Below are 17,679 nucleotides of genomic sequence, written 5' to 3'. Positions count from 1 at the left end.
TATACATAAGTGCATAGACAGCCCACCCTTCTCCCTGCTGCTGTCACTAAGCAGTGACCCCGCCCTTGTCCTGATGCTTGGCTCTTGACTGGGATGAAAAATAAAATCATAATAAATTGCCATTTATTTTTCATGGGTTTGGGGGGATTTTAAGTCTGGCGACAGTCCGCCGCTCCAACGGAGGAGCCGCCCCTGTGCCTATTTAGGGCAAACCTACTGCCACCGATTTTCTGTGCTCATTTGTGATACATGTCAGCCTAGCAGGGAACAGGAATAATAGTTCTTACGCGAAGAAAGAAAACTACTGCGCGTTTGAAGCGCGTCTGAACCACCGCTTTCCTGAAAGGAACTCATGAAAAGAGGCCACCTGTCAGTGTTTAAATGACTGATAATCTTAGCAGCAGGCCCGGTAATTAGCCTCTTTAACAGATGTTGCAACAATAAAGGATGAAATGTGATTTCCTACAATTACTTATTGTTGTGCTAAGGGCTCTGAATAAATAAACAAATTCATGTCTAGTACCATGGATCATAATATGGTATTCCATAGAGTAGGCTGGAGGAGAAACATTGGGTAAGCGTAGCCACGGAATGGCATAGTGAGAGGTGTGGCGCAGCAGCCAGAGCGGCGGGAGCTTGGGGGGGGTCACAGTTCGATCAGTTCAGCTCAGAATCACGTGAGTCTGGGCAATAGCTCACTAAGGGACACATGTAGGAAGGCCGTTACCGGTCGGTAATGGCTGAAATCGGCCGTTACAGACCGGTAATAGGCTTTTCTTATGTAGGGGGCCATTTTACTGATTCGGTAAATACAGAATCGGTATTTATCGATTCGGTATTTACAGAATCAACATTTACCGATTCGGTATTTACCGAATCGGTAAATGACATGTAGGAAGCACTTTAAACAGTGCTCATGTGCTTTAAGGATTCGTTATTTACCACCAACTATTAGTTGGTGGTAAATAAGGAATACCATAGAAAATGCAAATCAATGCATTTTCAACTGTGCCATGTGGCAGACATACATGCCCTTAGGGCATGTATGTGTGCCACATGTGCACACAAGCACTAATCAGGGGTGCAACAGGGTGTCAAAGTGACACCCTGCCACCCTTGACTCTTTCCCTATTTTACCGAATCGATATTTACCGATTCGGTAATTACCGAATCTTAACGATTCGGCAATTTTTACCGATTTTTTATCTACATAGCAATTACTGATTAGAAAATACCGAATCGGTAAAATTCGGTATTTTTGAATCTGTAATTTACAATTACCTACATCTAGCCCTTAATCTCTACGACAGCCCCCTGTGCCCGGAAACCCTTAAGGGGGTGATATGTTCGCACTTTACAAATAGGAATTATTATTTATTATTACTCTATACAGGGAAGCTGGCATATGTAAACAGAGAATAGTTTTACCTGTGAAATTACAAAAATAAAATGCATGCTGCTAAACTATAATTAAAAAAATAGTGATCCAGCACTCCATTTGACAGTATAAGAAATATATAAGGAGATAAATTCTCAAGAACCGAAGAAGCAGGTCATGGTTATGGCAGCGTCACGGTGGCTTTTTACTTCCTTTTGGAAGTAAAACCCCACGTGACGCTGATATGCTGATACGCCGTTGGAATGGGTGCTGATACACAAGCTTTGAATATCCGAAACACAGCATCATTAATACTGTTGGGCCTGACTACAGAAGATATCATTGTTTGCACTACGTGTCTGATTTACTTTGATCGTTATTGAGGCTACTTCTGGAAGCCATTTCAAACTGCTTTCTGAAAGCTATCATATCTAGAGACCATAAAGGACTTATTACACAAATATATTGGCCCTGAAGAAGTCCGTAAGGACGAAACGCGTTGGCTACTTCGTGCTTTTATGACTACGTCATGTGTGTCTTTTTAATAAAAAAGAAAGAAGAATTATGGAACCATACCATGACCTGCTTCTTCGGTTCTTGAGAATGTATCTCCTTATATATTTCTTATACTGTCAAATGGAGTGCTGGACAACTATTTTTTGAATTATTGTTGTGTGGATTGTTCCATAGGGGACGGAAGGGTATTGCGTCCCAGGTCCTGGGCACCCAAGTCAATCATCTTACCTAATTTGGGGAAAGGTGTAGTCGTTTTTGCCCCATACCTTGTGGGTGTATCTCATTATTCTGCTAAACTATGCATTTTATGCTGTGCACATGTAACTCCTGCCGTATTGCCTTTCTACTCACTAGGTTTGAAGTACTGATAACCAGTGCCACAATAGTAGTTCAGTTCTTCGTGCCCTTTCCGGGGCTGCAGTGTCACTATAACCCTTTCTGTAGTGAGCGTGTTGAAGCAGGCTCAGCTCTTTACCATAATGAAACAAAAATGGAATCAAAATAATCTATGTTTTGAAAATCAAACTACCCCATGGGGCTAAGTGCAGACTAGTAATATTAAGACATTCTCTAAGTCTACGTGAAAGTGGTATTTTAGTGTTCGCATTTGAAACGTGCAAAGGAAGCAAAAGTCACAACTTTTTGTGAGTGGGGAAATGTACCCACGTGTTCATCCAGCATTAAGACATTACTAGTGGTCACAAGTCCAGCTGCAAAAATGCTTTGAGTGAGCTACGTCTTACTGACACTGTTACGAAGCAGTGATGCTTGTGCAAGCCACTGGAGTCAAGCTATCCTGGCTGAAGACGGCTGATAGCCAGACACCAGTCCTAGGATGCTTGATTCTGGTCCAGGGAAGACATGGCTTGGCAGTTCGGGCTGCACTGTTCCCAAGAGGCACAGGGTCAAGACTGATTTGCATATGGCCATATCTGAACTGGGGTGGCTTGGTGAGCAGAATAACGATGGATTAAACCCAGATCTGTGACTGGGGGTGTATGTTTTGCCATTGTGCAACATTCCGTCCATCATCTTGTGTGTTTGGCGTGCAATACCTGCGCCATTCACCCACGCCATACAAACAGTTTTGTGCATTTTATGCCCCTTTACATTTGGATAAAGGTTTCGCCACCGCAGCTTGGTCCAATTCAAACACTCATTTTCGAAGGTACTGGGGCATTTTAAATGACCAAGAACAAGCTATGTAGTGTCTGAAATCCCTAGCAGAAACACCTCTGAAAACAGAGACAAGACGACGGTCACCATTTCGTGTTGGTTTTTCCATCCATCTGATTTGAGAATTGTGGCCCTCAGTGCTAGACAGAGTTCTATTGCAATCACCCCAACAGAATTATAATCCCCACTGCAAGCAACATATTTCCCACAATGCTTTGCTATCAAGAGGGATCTTATTTGAAATTATTGTAAAATTGAACCTCCACCTTGCCTGCACTGTTTAATGTATTGTAATTGATTTCCAGCAGACTTTCCTGCTGCACTTGCACATTAATGAAAGCTAACTGCAAACCTAAAGGCAGTCTCTCAACCTGTTCGGCTCCCCCACTGCAAATGAGAAATCTTCTTATAATCTAGACATTTTAAAAAGCCTTCTTTTACCGCCTTAAAGATATCACCTTCACCTACATCAGGATACAGCAAACCAACACTAGAATATGTCCATCTCTGGATATAAACATTCTTCAACTTGTGGTTCATGTACAATTTGTAGTGTAGGGTGAGTGTATGTGGGATATATTGGGCGATATATGCTTTTCTCAAATAGTTCTGGGGCTGTAGAGTTTTGCCTCCTGTGTCCAAAAGACCCATGTTTTTTGATACACATTAACATAACACGCTTGGTCAAAAGTAGGCTTGGAAGGAAATTCGATTACGCCGGAGTAATCCGAATAATTTAGGTAATTCTGCATTACTCTTTAATGCAAACTAACAGATAATTATGCATTTAGCTAGCGCAAGCGACGGCTCGCTATTTGTGTTCCGTGGATATTTTGGGCTACTTCTTAACGCAAAATGCATTCTCATGTCCATTTTGGACAGGTTGGTGCATTTTTGCGCTAAAATATAGCCCTAAAGGCATAATTGTGCATAATCTTGCGGAACTCCTGGGTTATTCCAGTATATATGGAATTTCCCAAGTTACGCCCAACAGTATGCAAAAAGAAAAGAAAGAATGCTAAGCTAATTTTAGGTAACATTTTTGGATTAGAAATCCTGACACTGTTATTTGGCACCTGAGTACAGAACTTTCTGCCACTGGTATGGCTTCACAGTGCATTTGTTAGCCTAGGGATGACTTTCCAACCGGTTCCGAGGTTTCCATTTCACTTATTTCTAATCAATTCTCTTCAGTAGTCTGCATCAGTGTCTTCGACAGGTCTAACAGCCCGCATTACATTTTTTGAAGTATGGAATAAATGGCAAGTTATAACTTTTCCTCTATTTTGTGAGCTTTTTTGTGTCAGAGTATTCTCCCCACATTTTGTAACATAGATGTAGTCAAAGAACGTTATCATCAATTACTGGAACAGTGTATTGATACATGATTTGTGTGGGACACAAGGCTGCAATCACAAACCATGTTCTTGCCTGTGCATGCAAAACAAGTGAGTGCAAACAACTCCAGTTAATTATTGTCATTGGACTAACACCGAAGCCCCACCAGCAAAAAGGGGTATGTCTCCCACTCGCTTTGGCAGTAGAATCAATTCATGTTACTTTTCTCTCAGTCATTTTACTCGCTTTCTAATCATCCAGTATTTACACTTTTTTATTAGGTCTCGCCTATGACAGGGCATGGCCTGCATGCGCTTTCGCTTGCGAGAGATATTGTACACAACAAGGGGCTTGAAGCTTGTCCATTGCTTAACATTCTTTGGCTTCATTGTCACTTTTATTAGCTGCCTTCTAATTAGCTAGTGTGTGTTGGCTTCACTCCCTCTAATTTGGAATGGAGCAGGAACCAAGTAATGATTGCTTTGGCATGATTGGTGTACTTCCGCTGATCGCGCTGTGATTGAGGCACAACTTTTATTTTATTTTATTTCCTGTCAAGCTTGTAGAACATCTTGCCATTTGTAGCTATGTTTTACTTTGCCAAACACACTTCAAAGAAACCCTTTTCTTCTTTGAAATGGATGTTTATTGTGACAACCAATGTTATCTGCTTTTATTTATTATCTGTTTCCAAATGTATTTTCACTAAGACGTGGACATGGGATCAATTTCTCTCTTTATGTGATAGGATATTTTCCAAAATGTCATATCTTTTTTTACATGCACGGGATATTAACTGATTTGCTCATAATCACAAGGGTGTTGTGCCGAGACCTAACACGCTTTGGTAAAGCCAACATGTATTGCCTTTGAGACTACTTGCCCTGCCATTACCTTTTGCCCATGCTGCACAACATTGGCATTGCTGACTTTGGCAATGATTTCGAACCATGCTGCATAGCAGAGTGACTGCTGTGCAGAATGGCTCAAAATAATAATAAAAAAAAGACTATGATGAATCCAGTGCTAATACACTTTTTAAAAAATTGCATTAGCCCTGGCTGTGTCAGAGCACTTTTTTAAATCAGTTTTAGCCACACTGCAAAGCATCTGTGCTGCTGTACGTCATGGCTACAAAACATTGTCAAAGCCAAGAGCTCTCACAGGCGAGACCTATTGGCTTTGCCTATGTTTGTTGTTCTTATTTTCAAGTGAGCCTCGTGTCCGTCGGCTGATTAATATTTTTGCATTTTTTGATCCACAGTCCAGGAAACATGTGCCGCATGCCGCATGAAGGCGAGGCTGCTGTCCTTAGATTAAGTAATATTTCTCTTGGCTGACCTGTCTTATGTGTGTTGGCCGGTCTGCCAAAGCTACACCCTTAAAGTCAAACACACGTTCAGGCGCTAAGGATGGGATTGAATGTACGTTTTATTTTTGTGCAACGTTTAAAGCCAGAACTTATTGATTTCCTTTGTTGTCTGTGAAGCATTCACATGCTTTTTAGGATACAAAATAAATGTCCATTTTCATTTTTCTGAAAACTAGCACTCACCTTAAATGGGCTTGAGAACCAGGTAGCTTGCTTTACTGGGGATTGATCATGGACTTGCCTCTACGTGAAACTCATGGTTTCAGCTCCAGTAATTCGACTCAAACTGTTTGGAGATGCTCTTAAAAGACCCAACAAGACCTTTAGATTTAAATCGCTTCTATCTCAGCTTCTGTGAAGTTCATATGCTGCATGTCGTACTAGCTGAAAAAGTGGGGTCAACATGACAATATCTTCAGAGAAAACAAGTGAATGTCAAATGTATTTGTTTCCAAATGCTGCAAAGGCGTTTTTCTTTATATCCACTGAAATGTCTTTATACAAGTTTCTTATCTTAGCAAGGCGAGAGGTCAGAATAGGTATCTCCCCGCTGCAAGCAAGGTTCAGCACATGGCTAAATATCTCGCTATTTGTGGGTGTATTTAATATAGCGCCTGCAACACCATCAACAGATTTTAGTGCTACATCCAGATATGGTCGATGACACACTTGCCTCATGCAAGAGAAGAAAAATTGAGGGGCATATTACCAACGTTAAGCGATATTTATCGCTAACGATGCTTAGCAACGAATTTTTTACCGCTAAGCATCATCAGAAATGATCGCAGATAAACCTTGCTATTATCAAGGTTTATCGCAAATGCGATAAAAAACGGCCGCAATGCATGAATATCGCTGAAAAGTCAGCGATATTCATGCATTACCGAGCTAATGCTCTTAGCCATGTTATCCACCTCCCATTGGATAACATGGCTAAGAACTGCTCAGGACAGGTGTTAGTTTTTGGAGATATTCGCGCTTAGAGCGAAGATCTCCAAAAGTTGGTAATAGGAGATAGCGATGTTAGCGACTGTTTCCAGTCGCTAACATCTTGGCCCGCCCACTTTGCATGTCATTAGTGATAAATATCACTGACATGCAAAGTGGGGCCCAAGATGGTCGCTATCTCCTACTAGCGGTCGCTAACTGGTGTTAGCGACAGCTAGGTAATAGGGAGATAATTTTATCTCTGCTTTCTTGGCTTTTAAAGCCAAAAAAGCGGAGATAAACCCCTTGATAATATGCCCCTGAGTTTCTAATACTTTCCTGAAAATGTCCATGATTCTCCAAGGTCCTAAATCTCAAGGAAGAGCGGGGCATATTATCAAGGCGAGCAAAATGAAATTATCGCCGCTTTGCGGCCGTTTTTGGCCTCTAAGCGGCGATAATTTCATCGCCCTATTAGCAAGCTGTCGCTAACATTAGTTAGCGACAGCTTTTAGGTGATAGCGAGCGGTTTGGGGCCTGCTTTGCATGTCAGCAATATTTATCGCTAATGACGTGCAAAGTGGGCGTACCCAACCTGTTAGCGACTAAAAACAGTCGCTAACATCGCTATCGCCTATTATCAATGCAGTTGTAGTGATGGAAATTTTCGCGCTAAACGCAAACATCTCCAAAAGCTAACGCCTGGTCAGACCAGTTCTTAGCCATTATATCCAATGGGAGGTGGATAATATTGCTAAGACCCTATTGGCGTTAATGTGTGAATATCGCTGTATGCTCAGCGATATTCATGCATTTCGCCGCTATCGTCCGGATATTTTATCGCTTGCGAGATAAATGTTGCTAATAGCACGTTATCTCTGCGATAATATCCGGCGATGCTTGGCGATAAAAAAAAACTTGCTAAGCCCATTTAGCCATAAATATCGCTAGTTGTTGGTAATATGCCCCAGCATTCTATAAGGAAAGAGTCAACCCCGAGAATGACCCATTCTGTGAGCTACAGAAGCAGGGGATAGTCATGAGCCTTTGAGTTGTGGAATGTAACTTTCAACACGTGGCTACTAATTTTAATCTGGAACCACGGACATAGAGGAGCAGAAGAGTCATACGCTACACCTTAAACTCAACCCCAGCCAGAAGCGGGAACCAGTGCAACATTCAAAGTAGAAACGTATCGCTAGCTCTACAGCTGGCTGTCAGAAGACGAGCAGCTGCATTCACTACTGGCTGTAATCTTCTCCTTAGATAAGCAGTATTGCCAAGAAATGGAGTATTGATATAGTTCAGGAAAAATACAATAGAAGAATGGTAACCCCCTTTTCAGTGTTTGCAAATGAAAAATTCACGCAGATGCCATCACCTGCCATCTATGGGTCCAATGTAGGGATAGTTCAAAGTGCTTGAAATATTCACCAGTGCCATAGAAGCACTGGTGTATTGTATTTTGCTGCAAAAGTTCTCAAATGCTGTGAAGGATCTTAAGCAATTAATGATACAATACTGATATTCTTACAAACTAAAGCTACACCCTACCTCCCCAGTAAAAATAAGCTTGAGCCATGCGTGCTAAAGGATAATTCTGGAGAATAGTTTACACTAAGTATGACTCAAAGAAATAACCAGCCTTTTTTTAAGTAAAAATTAATAAGATGAAAATTAATGTTTTGTGTGCCCACTGACGGAAACTTCAAAAGCACACGCGGGAGGTTGCGGGTGTGTGTTTGTGGTGGCGATGGGAGTGTCCACATTGTTGTCTTGGTGATGCAGTACACTTCACTAGCATACGTGGGAGGTTTAGGATGTGTGTGTGGGGGTGATGGGAGTGGCCACATTGTTGACTTGGTGATGCAGTACACTTTACTAGTATACGTGGGAGGTTTAGGATGTGTGTGTGGGGGTGATGGGAGTGGCCACATTGTTGACTTGGTGATGCAGTACACTTTACTAGCATACGTGGGAGGTTTAGGATGTGTGTGTGGGGGTGATGTTCACATTGTTGTCTTGGTGATGCAGTACACTTCACTAGCATACGTGGGAGGTTGCGGGTGTGTGTGTGGGTGATGGGAGTAGCCACATTGTTGACTTGGTGATGCAGTACACTTCACTAGCACACGCGGGAGGTTGCGGGTGTGTGTGTGGGTGATGGGAGTAGCCACATTGTTGACTTGGTGATGCAGTACACTTCACTAGCATACGTGGGAGGTTTCGGATGCGTGTGTGGGGGTGATGGGAGTGTTCAAATTGTTGTCTTGGTGGTGCAGTACATTGCCTTACATTGTGCAAAAATTATGATTTCAATCCCAGCAAGAGACAGACAAGCATCAAAATACATTCTTCCACACAATCCTAACGAGCAGAACGAGGGAAACAGCAAACCTTTGTAAACACAGGTGCGGAGAAGGCGCTGCTGCCATTCGATCCCTCGAGCCGGTACAGGTATGAAGTTGGACTTTGAACCTGAAAAGCAAAGTCACAGCCAGATAAAATGCATCTGCGTAACAGGTAAACATTCCAACATTTCTCACGGTTTCAACTTTATGCCAAGTATTCTGAAGACTTGCCTTTGCAATCTTGTTCTCTGAAAAGATTTCCATATGTCTAAACCCAACGGAAAGAAATCAGTTCTCATTTGGCTAGTTTCAGGGACATCTCACCTTCATGATGTTCTCATGATATGAATGAATTGCCTTAGGGCCAGTTGTTTTTAATACACTAACGCACATAAGCAACATGGAGTATATTCACAAATATTAGTCATAAATCGACACCCTTACATGTGCTCCGACTCACAGGTGAAGATTCATGACTTTAGGATATTCTTAAAAACGAACACTAGACATTTGGAAATCTTCATCCACCGCAACTTTCCAGGTGCACCGATGGAAGAGGCATGTGGCCTTTTTCACCAGGAGCCTTTCTGCAAAGCACAACTGTATGCACAGTGCAGCTCCATATTGTAATAAGGTATTGCGCAATTGCATACTTGTTTCCAATAGGATTTATTTTTCACTGTGGAGGAATCCCTTCTCATAGACCATAACATTGTCTGAGGATGTTCCGCTCCCCTTACCAACCTGAAACAAGATTTACACCAGGCCTTGGCAGGAGTAAAAGTTAACCTTTTCCAGGTAGGTACGGGATGGAGAGCAGTTTGTAAAAGCCCATATACCGACGTGTTGACAGGTATTCACAAACTAACATGTTTGACTCCCCATTGCTTGCAAGGGAATTACTCCTGCTAAATATTACACTGTGGTTATGTTTCACCCACGCACACAAAGCACTCCACAACACCGAACCAGCCTACCTGAACAACAGACTCAACTTCTACACCCCCGCCCGCCAGCTCCGCTCCGCCAGCCTCGCCCTTGCTGCCGTCCCACGCATCCAACGAACGACCTCCGGCAGCAGATCCTTCCCTTTCCTCGCCGCCAAGACCTGGAACACCCTCCTCACCCATCTACGGCAGACCCAAGACCTGCTCACCTTCAGAAGGCTCCTCAAGACCTGGCTATTTGAGCAGTAGCAGCTCAACCCCTCCCTCCCCCCCTCAGCGCCTTGAGACCCTCACGGGTAAGTAGCGGCTTTACAAATTATTGATTGATTGAGAAATAAATACATTTACGACCACCAGATCTCCTTTTATGAATACGTAGCAGCTGAAATATTTGATTGGAAAACAACCTTTAGGACTGAAAATCGCTTAGTGAATTAGGTTTGTGATCTTCGTTTAGATGGACACTCCAATTGACTTTCCTGTGGGGAAATACCACTAAGGTGTCCGAAGAGACTAACAATGGGTGGCACCAATCTATCAGAACATGGAAAAAAGACTAGACCACAACATTCATAAAAACACAGGCCAAATGCCTCCAGTCCTAAATTCAAACATCACAATTTATCTGTTGTATTTTTTGTGAGAAAATGTACCCACTAAGCTATAATTGGACAAGTAACAATGTAAATTGTGCTACCAAGTGCTCTGTGTATTTTTGGAGCATGACAACTGCGCAGACTGGATACCTCTATGACAAAACTATGTAAAATTCTTGTTATAATATAGCATTTCAGAAAATTACTGACCAGGGAGACTATTGAAATTAAAGATCTGATCCGAGAGTTCTTTTTATTCTCTGACTTTTTTCAAATGAGTTACTGGTCAAACATTTTACATGCAAAGGCTGGCAGGTGAACTATCCTGCAACCTGATGCGCGCGGACGTTATATATATTGTATTGATTTTACTTGTAAAGCACAACAAATGATGACAAAAACTAGGCTTTGCGGTGCTAAACACAACACCCACAGCCAAAAGAGGGAATATAGTAAGGTACAATAACAACAATATGTTAAAACCATAGCAACGGTATGTAAACTTACCTACAATAAGAAGCAAAATGTGAAACCATAAATGAAGGAAAGTAATAAGTACCTCTTCAGTTTATATTTAAAAGAGTTGCATTAAATCAATGAACATACACACAGTGGGAGTTGCTTCCACAGTGACGTGCCAGCCGTGGCGATGATGCGTACCGCCCAATTGAGAGCAATACCTCCTAGAAACAGTCCTTAAGGGCCTGTTTCAGAGAGAAGGGTCCTCTTTAACTGATAAACCTAACAATACTTTGCTGAATTGCTTGTAACTTAATCCTGAGTAGCATTCTAAGCCAGGCCACTAGATCTTTAACCTGCAGCCAGCCAAGCACAAGCTGAGAAATTTGAACACATTTTCCAAGACAAAACGCTATGCAGATGGCCCTCTTCTGAACAGCGTGAAATTTTATAATCAAAATCTGGGTGAAGTTCAAATTCAAATAGATCACCTAACAATGTAAACGGCTAAAAAAAGATAACCACCTGAATCAACAGGACCTGCTTAGGGATAGTTAAGAAAGTGCTGATCTTAGACACATTGTACAAGATGATGAAGTGCAGCCTTGGGCACTGCTGCTACTTGTGGCTTCAGTGTCAGCATCAAAAATATCCCCTCAATTTCATACTGTACGTGCTGTTTCCAAAGGAGGACCAAATTCACTAGCCTAATAAATCCCCAAAAGAATGGTGTTGAGGTACTCAAAGCGGAATTTCAATATTTCTAGCACTGAGACAGAGATGCTTTGCGACATCTGCTGTTTTATTGCCAGTAAATATTCTGTACGTAAACAAGATTTGAAGAGCATTTTCATTGGCCCATAAACATTTGAATATCATCAGCATACATTTGAAACCCTAAGCCATAGGCAGTGATGATCCGTATTAGAGGGATCATTTGAATATTGAATAAAAGGCAGGAGAAAGCTGAGTCATGAGGGACACTACAGGTTAAATAATGTACTGCAGAACTAAATTGCCCTAAATGGATTTTATGGTGTTATTCAAAGTTTTGAAATGTACCTAATCTTGGTGCATTAGTTGACAGAGTTACTTTACCAGAAGATGTGACTTCATGACTGAAAATATGAGAGAGGCGCGCAGAAAGATTAGTCAGTCAGCTTGTGCTGTACAGACATCCATAATTCACTCACCTGGCAGGATACAGCAAATTGATCTTTTATGCTTCTGAATAAATACAGATTTTTTTTAATTTATAGATTTTCTTATATTTAATACATGGGACTAAATCAAAGGTAACCCCTATTTGGCCAATCAGTTACTTCATAATTAGCACACATTTTCTCTAACCTCTCTAAAGCTTCAGCCAAACGTGTGCTTCCCTGTCTTGTACAGAATTTATTGAATGTACTTGGAAACTTGCAATTCAGTTTGCATTGGTTTGATACATTTGGGAATACTTTCTCTAGCAGTTCCAATCTTTCCGCGCAAAAGATAAATATATGTTATACTAGGTGTAAACCTGCAACAATGATAATCCAGAAATGCATAATACTTTTACTTTAATATGTTTCCTGGACACAGAGAACAATAATTTAAAAAAAAAGGTGGCGAGTTCCTTTCTTGAAAGAATATCGCAAATAGACATATTTAAGCAGAAGAAGGGGTGTAATTGAAGTGAGATCTGTAAATAATAGCCACCATTTCCAGTGTTGCGGTAATTAATACCTGAAGGTAATACCGCTTGTGTAAATAATTATTAATATTACAGTGCAGGTATGGTACCAGCACATCATGGTCAGAATATCGTGTTACGTAAGAATTGTGTCCTAACAGCGGAAAGGTAAGTATGGGGAACCGGGAGGAGGGACGCTGTATAGAGGAGGGGTACATGGGAGAAGTAGGAAGGGTGTGACAGGCCTGCCCAATCCAGGGATATCTAAAAAGAGGAGACAGGTGAAGTGTGGAAGGATGGATAACTAGGCTGGTTAAAAAAGTACACAAGTGGATCTATCACCCAACTCCTCATGGCCGCACAGCCTTCTCCCCATTGCCTTCCCTCGTGGTGCTCGAGGGGCGAAATCTGCCATGATCAGCCAGGGCGCAGTCCAGTGTGCATTACTGACAGCGTCCTTGAGATGAGTAATTTCTATAATGTTTGCTCAATCGTACATCGCTGACAGGGCTAATGTATTTTAAAATGGTAACAAGTCAAGTTTATTAATAACAATATATATTTTGAAAAATAAACAGATTTATATAATGACTACTTTGCCAAGCACACTGTCTTCGGAGATGTAAAGGTCTGGATTTAGTCTCCATCTCAGTCCTTGTGACCACCCCAGTCAAGTCTGCTATTTAATGTTTCGCCTACCAGAGAGTGCAAGTTGTCTGGTTGGAAAATAGCTATTGTGTGGTTACTGACAACTTACAGGGTCTTACAGCTTACCCACTGCCTGCCATTGGTTGAATGTATTGTCACTCTCATTTGCTTACTTCTTATTAGATGGCTTTCCTAGTCACAGCTTGCCCATCTTGTGTTTGTTACTCCCCTGAAGCATAGGTTCTATACCAACTCTCTGAATTACTGGCTTCAGTCCTTCCACTACTCACTTTTAGGGAACTCTTTTTTTGTCTTTGGTTAGGCATGTGCATGTGTTCTCAGCTCCCTCCCTCATGGACTTCTCTCCCCCGCACTCTGAGCTGCTCGCTCATGCCTGTGTGTGTCTGCTCTGCCCTATGCTGACCTCTCCCTTAGGTGCTTCGCCCTTTGCCCCAAGATTTGTTTTCTCCCTCCGGTGCTTCTTCCTTGCCCTCCATGTTACTCCATTCCTTGAGTGCTGCTTTTCTCATCCTCCCCACCTGCCTGATTGGAACATATCACCATGGAGTCAAACACAGATCCCTGCATTGCAAGAATGAATACACTGAGCACCAATCATGGCTTTTTGTAGTGGCCTAAGGTTGAGTGTGGAACTAGGAGCATTTATCTGTGGAACCAATCTCATCACCTCATCTTGAAGACATTACTATCTGCCGGTGTTAAAAGGAGAAGCAGTGATTGGTGGGTTCCACATTAGTTAACAAGGAAATACCAGCCATGAGTAAACATCTGTAGAAAGCACCAAGGAAGTCAACACAGATATCAGGGAAATGGCAAAAAGTGAATGCTATTATGATAATGTTGCAGCTTCTTTGACTCCAAACACCGAACGTAATGCTACTACTACAACGGGCACCAATACAATGAAGACGGAACCCTATTAACAAACGAATGGCAATTTTCCCTTGGATTTAATCACACACTAGACAAAGAATATGGCCCCCAATGCAGTACATCATAGATTACACCTGTATCAGACACCGTTATAATCGTACACATTGGAAAGCAAAACCTGGGGTGGCACATACCTTCTGGACTGGCACCGAGAGGGGCTGAATCACGGTAGTGGTCATCCCAGACATCATAGAAGGAGATCCTATTGTCAGGGAGACAGAGGTCGATTTCTTTTGAGCCCTAGGAAGAAGGACTGCGTTAGTGAAATCTTATAGTAATGAAACAATAGAGGAGGGAGCTAGGAATAAACATGTTAAAAAAGTTCTGCTAGAGCTGGAGGTAAAAGAGTAATCCTACAGGGGAGTAGCGTAAGCCCCTGCAGCCCCTCCAACTGTTCAGGGTCCCCTAGCCCTTTAGAAGGGTCCCATTCCGCCTAAGGCCAATGAACATCTGTGAGATAAGGGAGACTTTGGGGTCTTCTTCACATTTTGCAGGGGGGCCTATCATTTTACATTACACCTCCAGCATCGTGAATACCACGCTTAACAAAGAAATTACAGTTGAGTTCTGATGTCACAATGTGCGCTGTTGCTAACCCATTTAGCGGCTATCCCTGAATAAATAGTCCCCTCATTTTAATTTCCTTTTTTAGTGTTTTTGCACACTCTACGTCTGCTTAAAATTCATACAGGGATACAACGTCTGCGGCAAATTTTCTAATTTTTAACAATCTGCTGGAAAATTGGCAGATTTTGTAGGAATTGAAGAAACTACCATTTTATGTAATAAAATACACAAGGGTTTTAGACTTGCCTCTACCAATGGCCTCTGTTTCACATTTGTGTTTGATACAGCTGATCTGCATCTACCAGGAAAGAAGAAACTGGTTTCTGCATTGAAGTCGGTGTGCATGTCCCGAGTGGGGAACTCGTATGTGTGATTATTTTCACAGCACATGATGAGATATTTTGGTAAGAGATTGCATGAGGCAAAAAGTAAGTTAAAAAAAGACAGCTTACATTCAAAAGCTAGGTGGACGGACTTAGCATTTTCTAGACTTGATTTTAAAATGTGTTTCTGCTTATATCAAGTAATTTCACCAAAAATATGTAAAAGTAAAACAAGAGCTTGGCAGGGCCCCTAAAGTATATACATATTTCTCTGTGATTTGGTCTATTTTCATTCCACTGGTACCACGAGGGAAGTAAATAAAGCATACTGTGGGATTATGTGCAACCTAACAACAAAGCCAAAGTTATATTTTCCATCATAATTCAGAAAGTTTGGAAGCAACCTCTGGTCTGCCTTTTCATGCTTGACTATTTTTGGGGGAAGGCTTCCGCATGAGAAGAACGATGTAAACATGGGCACAAGATGTGGTGGAAAAGGTCAAAGGCCGTTTTAAGAACTGAAGGATCAATGGTGGAGTAGCATCTGACTCTCAAGAACAGCATCTTTTCCCTTAAATCAGCAGAATCCAAAACTTGATTCAGTATCATACTGACCAGTATTGTCTGTTATGCATGGGAGAGGGACTGCACGGCGGGTCAGTGAGAGAGTGAGTTTGAGAGGGAAGGAGGAAGGAAGGAAGACAGAGAGGGGATGAAAATGGATTGATGGAGTGCAAGTGAGAGTGAGATTGAGGGGAGGAGTGAGTGGGTGAGTGAGTGGGGGAGACAGAAATCAGTGAGGTGTGAGCGTGGAATGGGTAAGTGAGATACTGAGTCACTAAGCAGTTAGCCATGTAATATTTAAATCAATGTTTCAATTGATGATGAACAGGTGCTTGGTAAACCCCACACACCATGGGCTAAATAGACCATTAAACATACGTGAAAGGCACTAAAAGTTCATAGTGAGAGAGCCATCCGTACCTGTCACTGTATGCTGTTATTTTGGGTGATAAAATTCAATCTTGACTGTTTAAATTGCACAGTGACAGCCGACATTAAATAGCCATGGTTCAGGACAGCTATCAATTGAAAATGTTTTCATTTGCATTTAAGTTGCAGCCCATGGATGTATCCGACCAAAAGCCTAGTCACCTAAGAGCTGGCATGCCACAATATGTGCACTTTCATACATGGGGAAAAAGTTAGGGGTGAGTTGTACAGAAATATATTTTCCCATAGGAAATTTTGCTAATGCCTACAGCAAAATCCACTTAATAGATTTATAGCAAACGTAGCATGAAAGTAGACATTTGCTCAAAAAGCATGCTCTTTTGTGTTTGGTGTAAATCCATTCGGTAATTTTTTAGATAAAAACGTTTAAGTGGAGGGGCGTGGCTAGCGGCTGAACATGGCGGCTGCCTAGAGGACCAGCTCCGATCACGAAGCGGCCTCTCCGACCATCCGCACAATGATCCGTGACTGATTCTGACCTCAAGCGGAGGTATCAAAGGCCCGGGGCCGGGTGCTACAGGCGGCAGAAAACCGGAGAACAATCGAGTGCCGGGGAGCCGTGTTTCGTCCGAGTGGCGGTGAGCCCGGAGCACAGGCCTGGATCCCGGGACCCCTGTGGCCAGCGCAGCCGACCGGAAGTGGGCTCTGCCCGGCGGCGTTGGACCGGAAGTGCCGTGACTGGCGGAGACCTCCGCGGCGGACCCGGCGGACTACACTATCGGCGCTGGCTGTGGGGGCGCGCCGCACCGAGGAATCTGTGCTGCCAGGAGGGCTGGGGTGGCGGATGGCCAACAGGGGGCTGAGGTGCCTGGCGAGACACACTGCCGACCCTCCGATTCGGCCGCCGGGGAGATCGAGACCCGCGGGAGCTGCTGAACACCTGGGGACCTTGCTCCCCCCTCCCCCCCCGCCTCTCACACTCAGTGCGCTACGAAGCGCCGCTGGCCGCCCGGTTTGCGTCGCTTGGACGCAAACGTTGGAACTGTGCCTGGCCGCCCCACCGGTGTGTCGGGGGCCCACTGCGGAACCGGGGGCCCGAGAATTGGAGGCGCTGACGGCGTCGTTTGCTTGTGGCACACACACGGTGCGTGGCAGTCAGTAGGGGCGCCGCACCTGCCAGAAACAGTATACTGCGGCCGTGTCACCGCTGCTGACCGGGAGGTGGTCGCCACCCACATCAGGCTGAGTAACCCGACTGCAGTGGGGACGGACTAGTGCCCGAGGTTCGCCTCTCCATATCCGACTCCTCCATCCGGCTGGCTTGAGGTGCTGTGCGGCGGACGCTATGGCTGGCAAAGGCGCCAAGGGCGGCACGACCCAGACTCGCATAGAACGCTACACCAGTGACAAACATGCCTCCCCTCTGGCGGACGGGCGACATCCTTCCACGAGGTCGTCGGACACTGCGGGGCCAAAAAAGGCGACCCTGGACGACGTG

At 43.3% G+C, this 17,679-nt stretch overlaps 1 protein-coding gene across 6 annotated transcripts in view; it reads right to left on the bottom strand.

The window, feature by feature from the left end:
- The window catches only part of PALLD (palladin, cytoskeletal associated protein), a 1,062,357-nt gene that overhangs the window by 468,649 nt on the left and 576,029 nt on the right, over positions 1-17,679 (bottom strand). For all 6 annotated transcript variants that reach the window (XM_078677029.1, XM_078677030.1, XM_078677035.1 and 3 more), the window contains 2 exons: positions 14,472-14,577; positions 9,105-9,185 (listed from right to left, as the gene is read on the bottom strand). In XM_078677029.1, the coding sequence (XP_078533155.1) occupies positions 9,105-9,185; positions 14,472-14,577 (187 nt within the window). The remainder of the gene's footprint in view (positions 1-9,104; positions 9,186-14,471; positions 14,578-17,679) is intronic.

The sequence above is a fragment of the Lissotriton helveticus genome, chromosome 2_1 (genome assembly GCF_964261635.1).
Source record: "Lissotriton helveticus chromosome 2_1, aLisHel1.1, whole genome shotgun sequence".
NCBI classification, from domain to species: Eukaryota; Metazoa; Chordata; class Amphibia; order Caudata; family Salamandridae; genus Lissotriton; species Lissotriton helveticus.
Note: the sequence above shows the minus strand (reverse complement) of the source record. Positions and strands in the feature narration are given on the sequence as shown.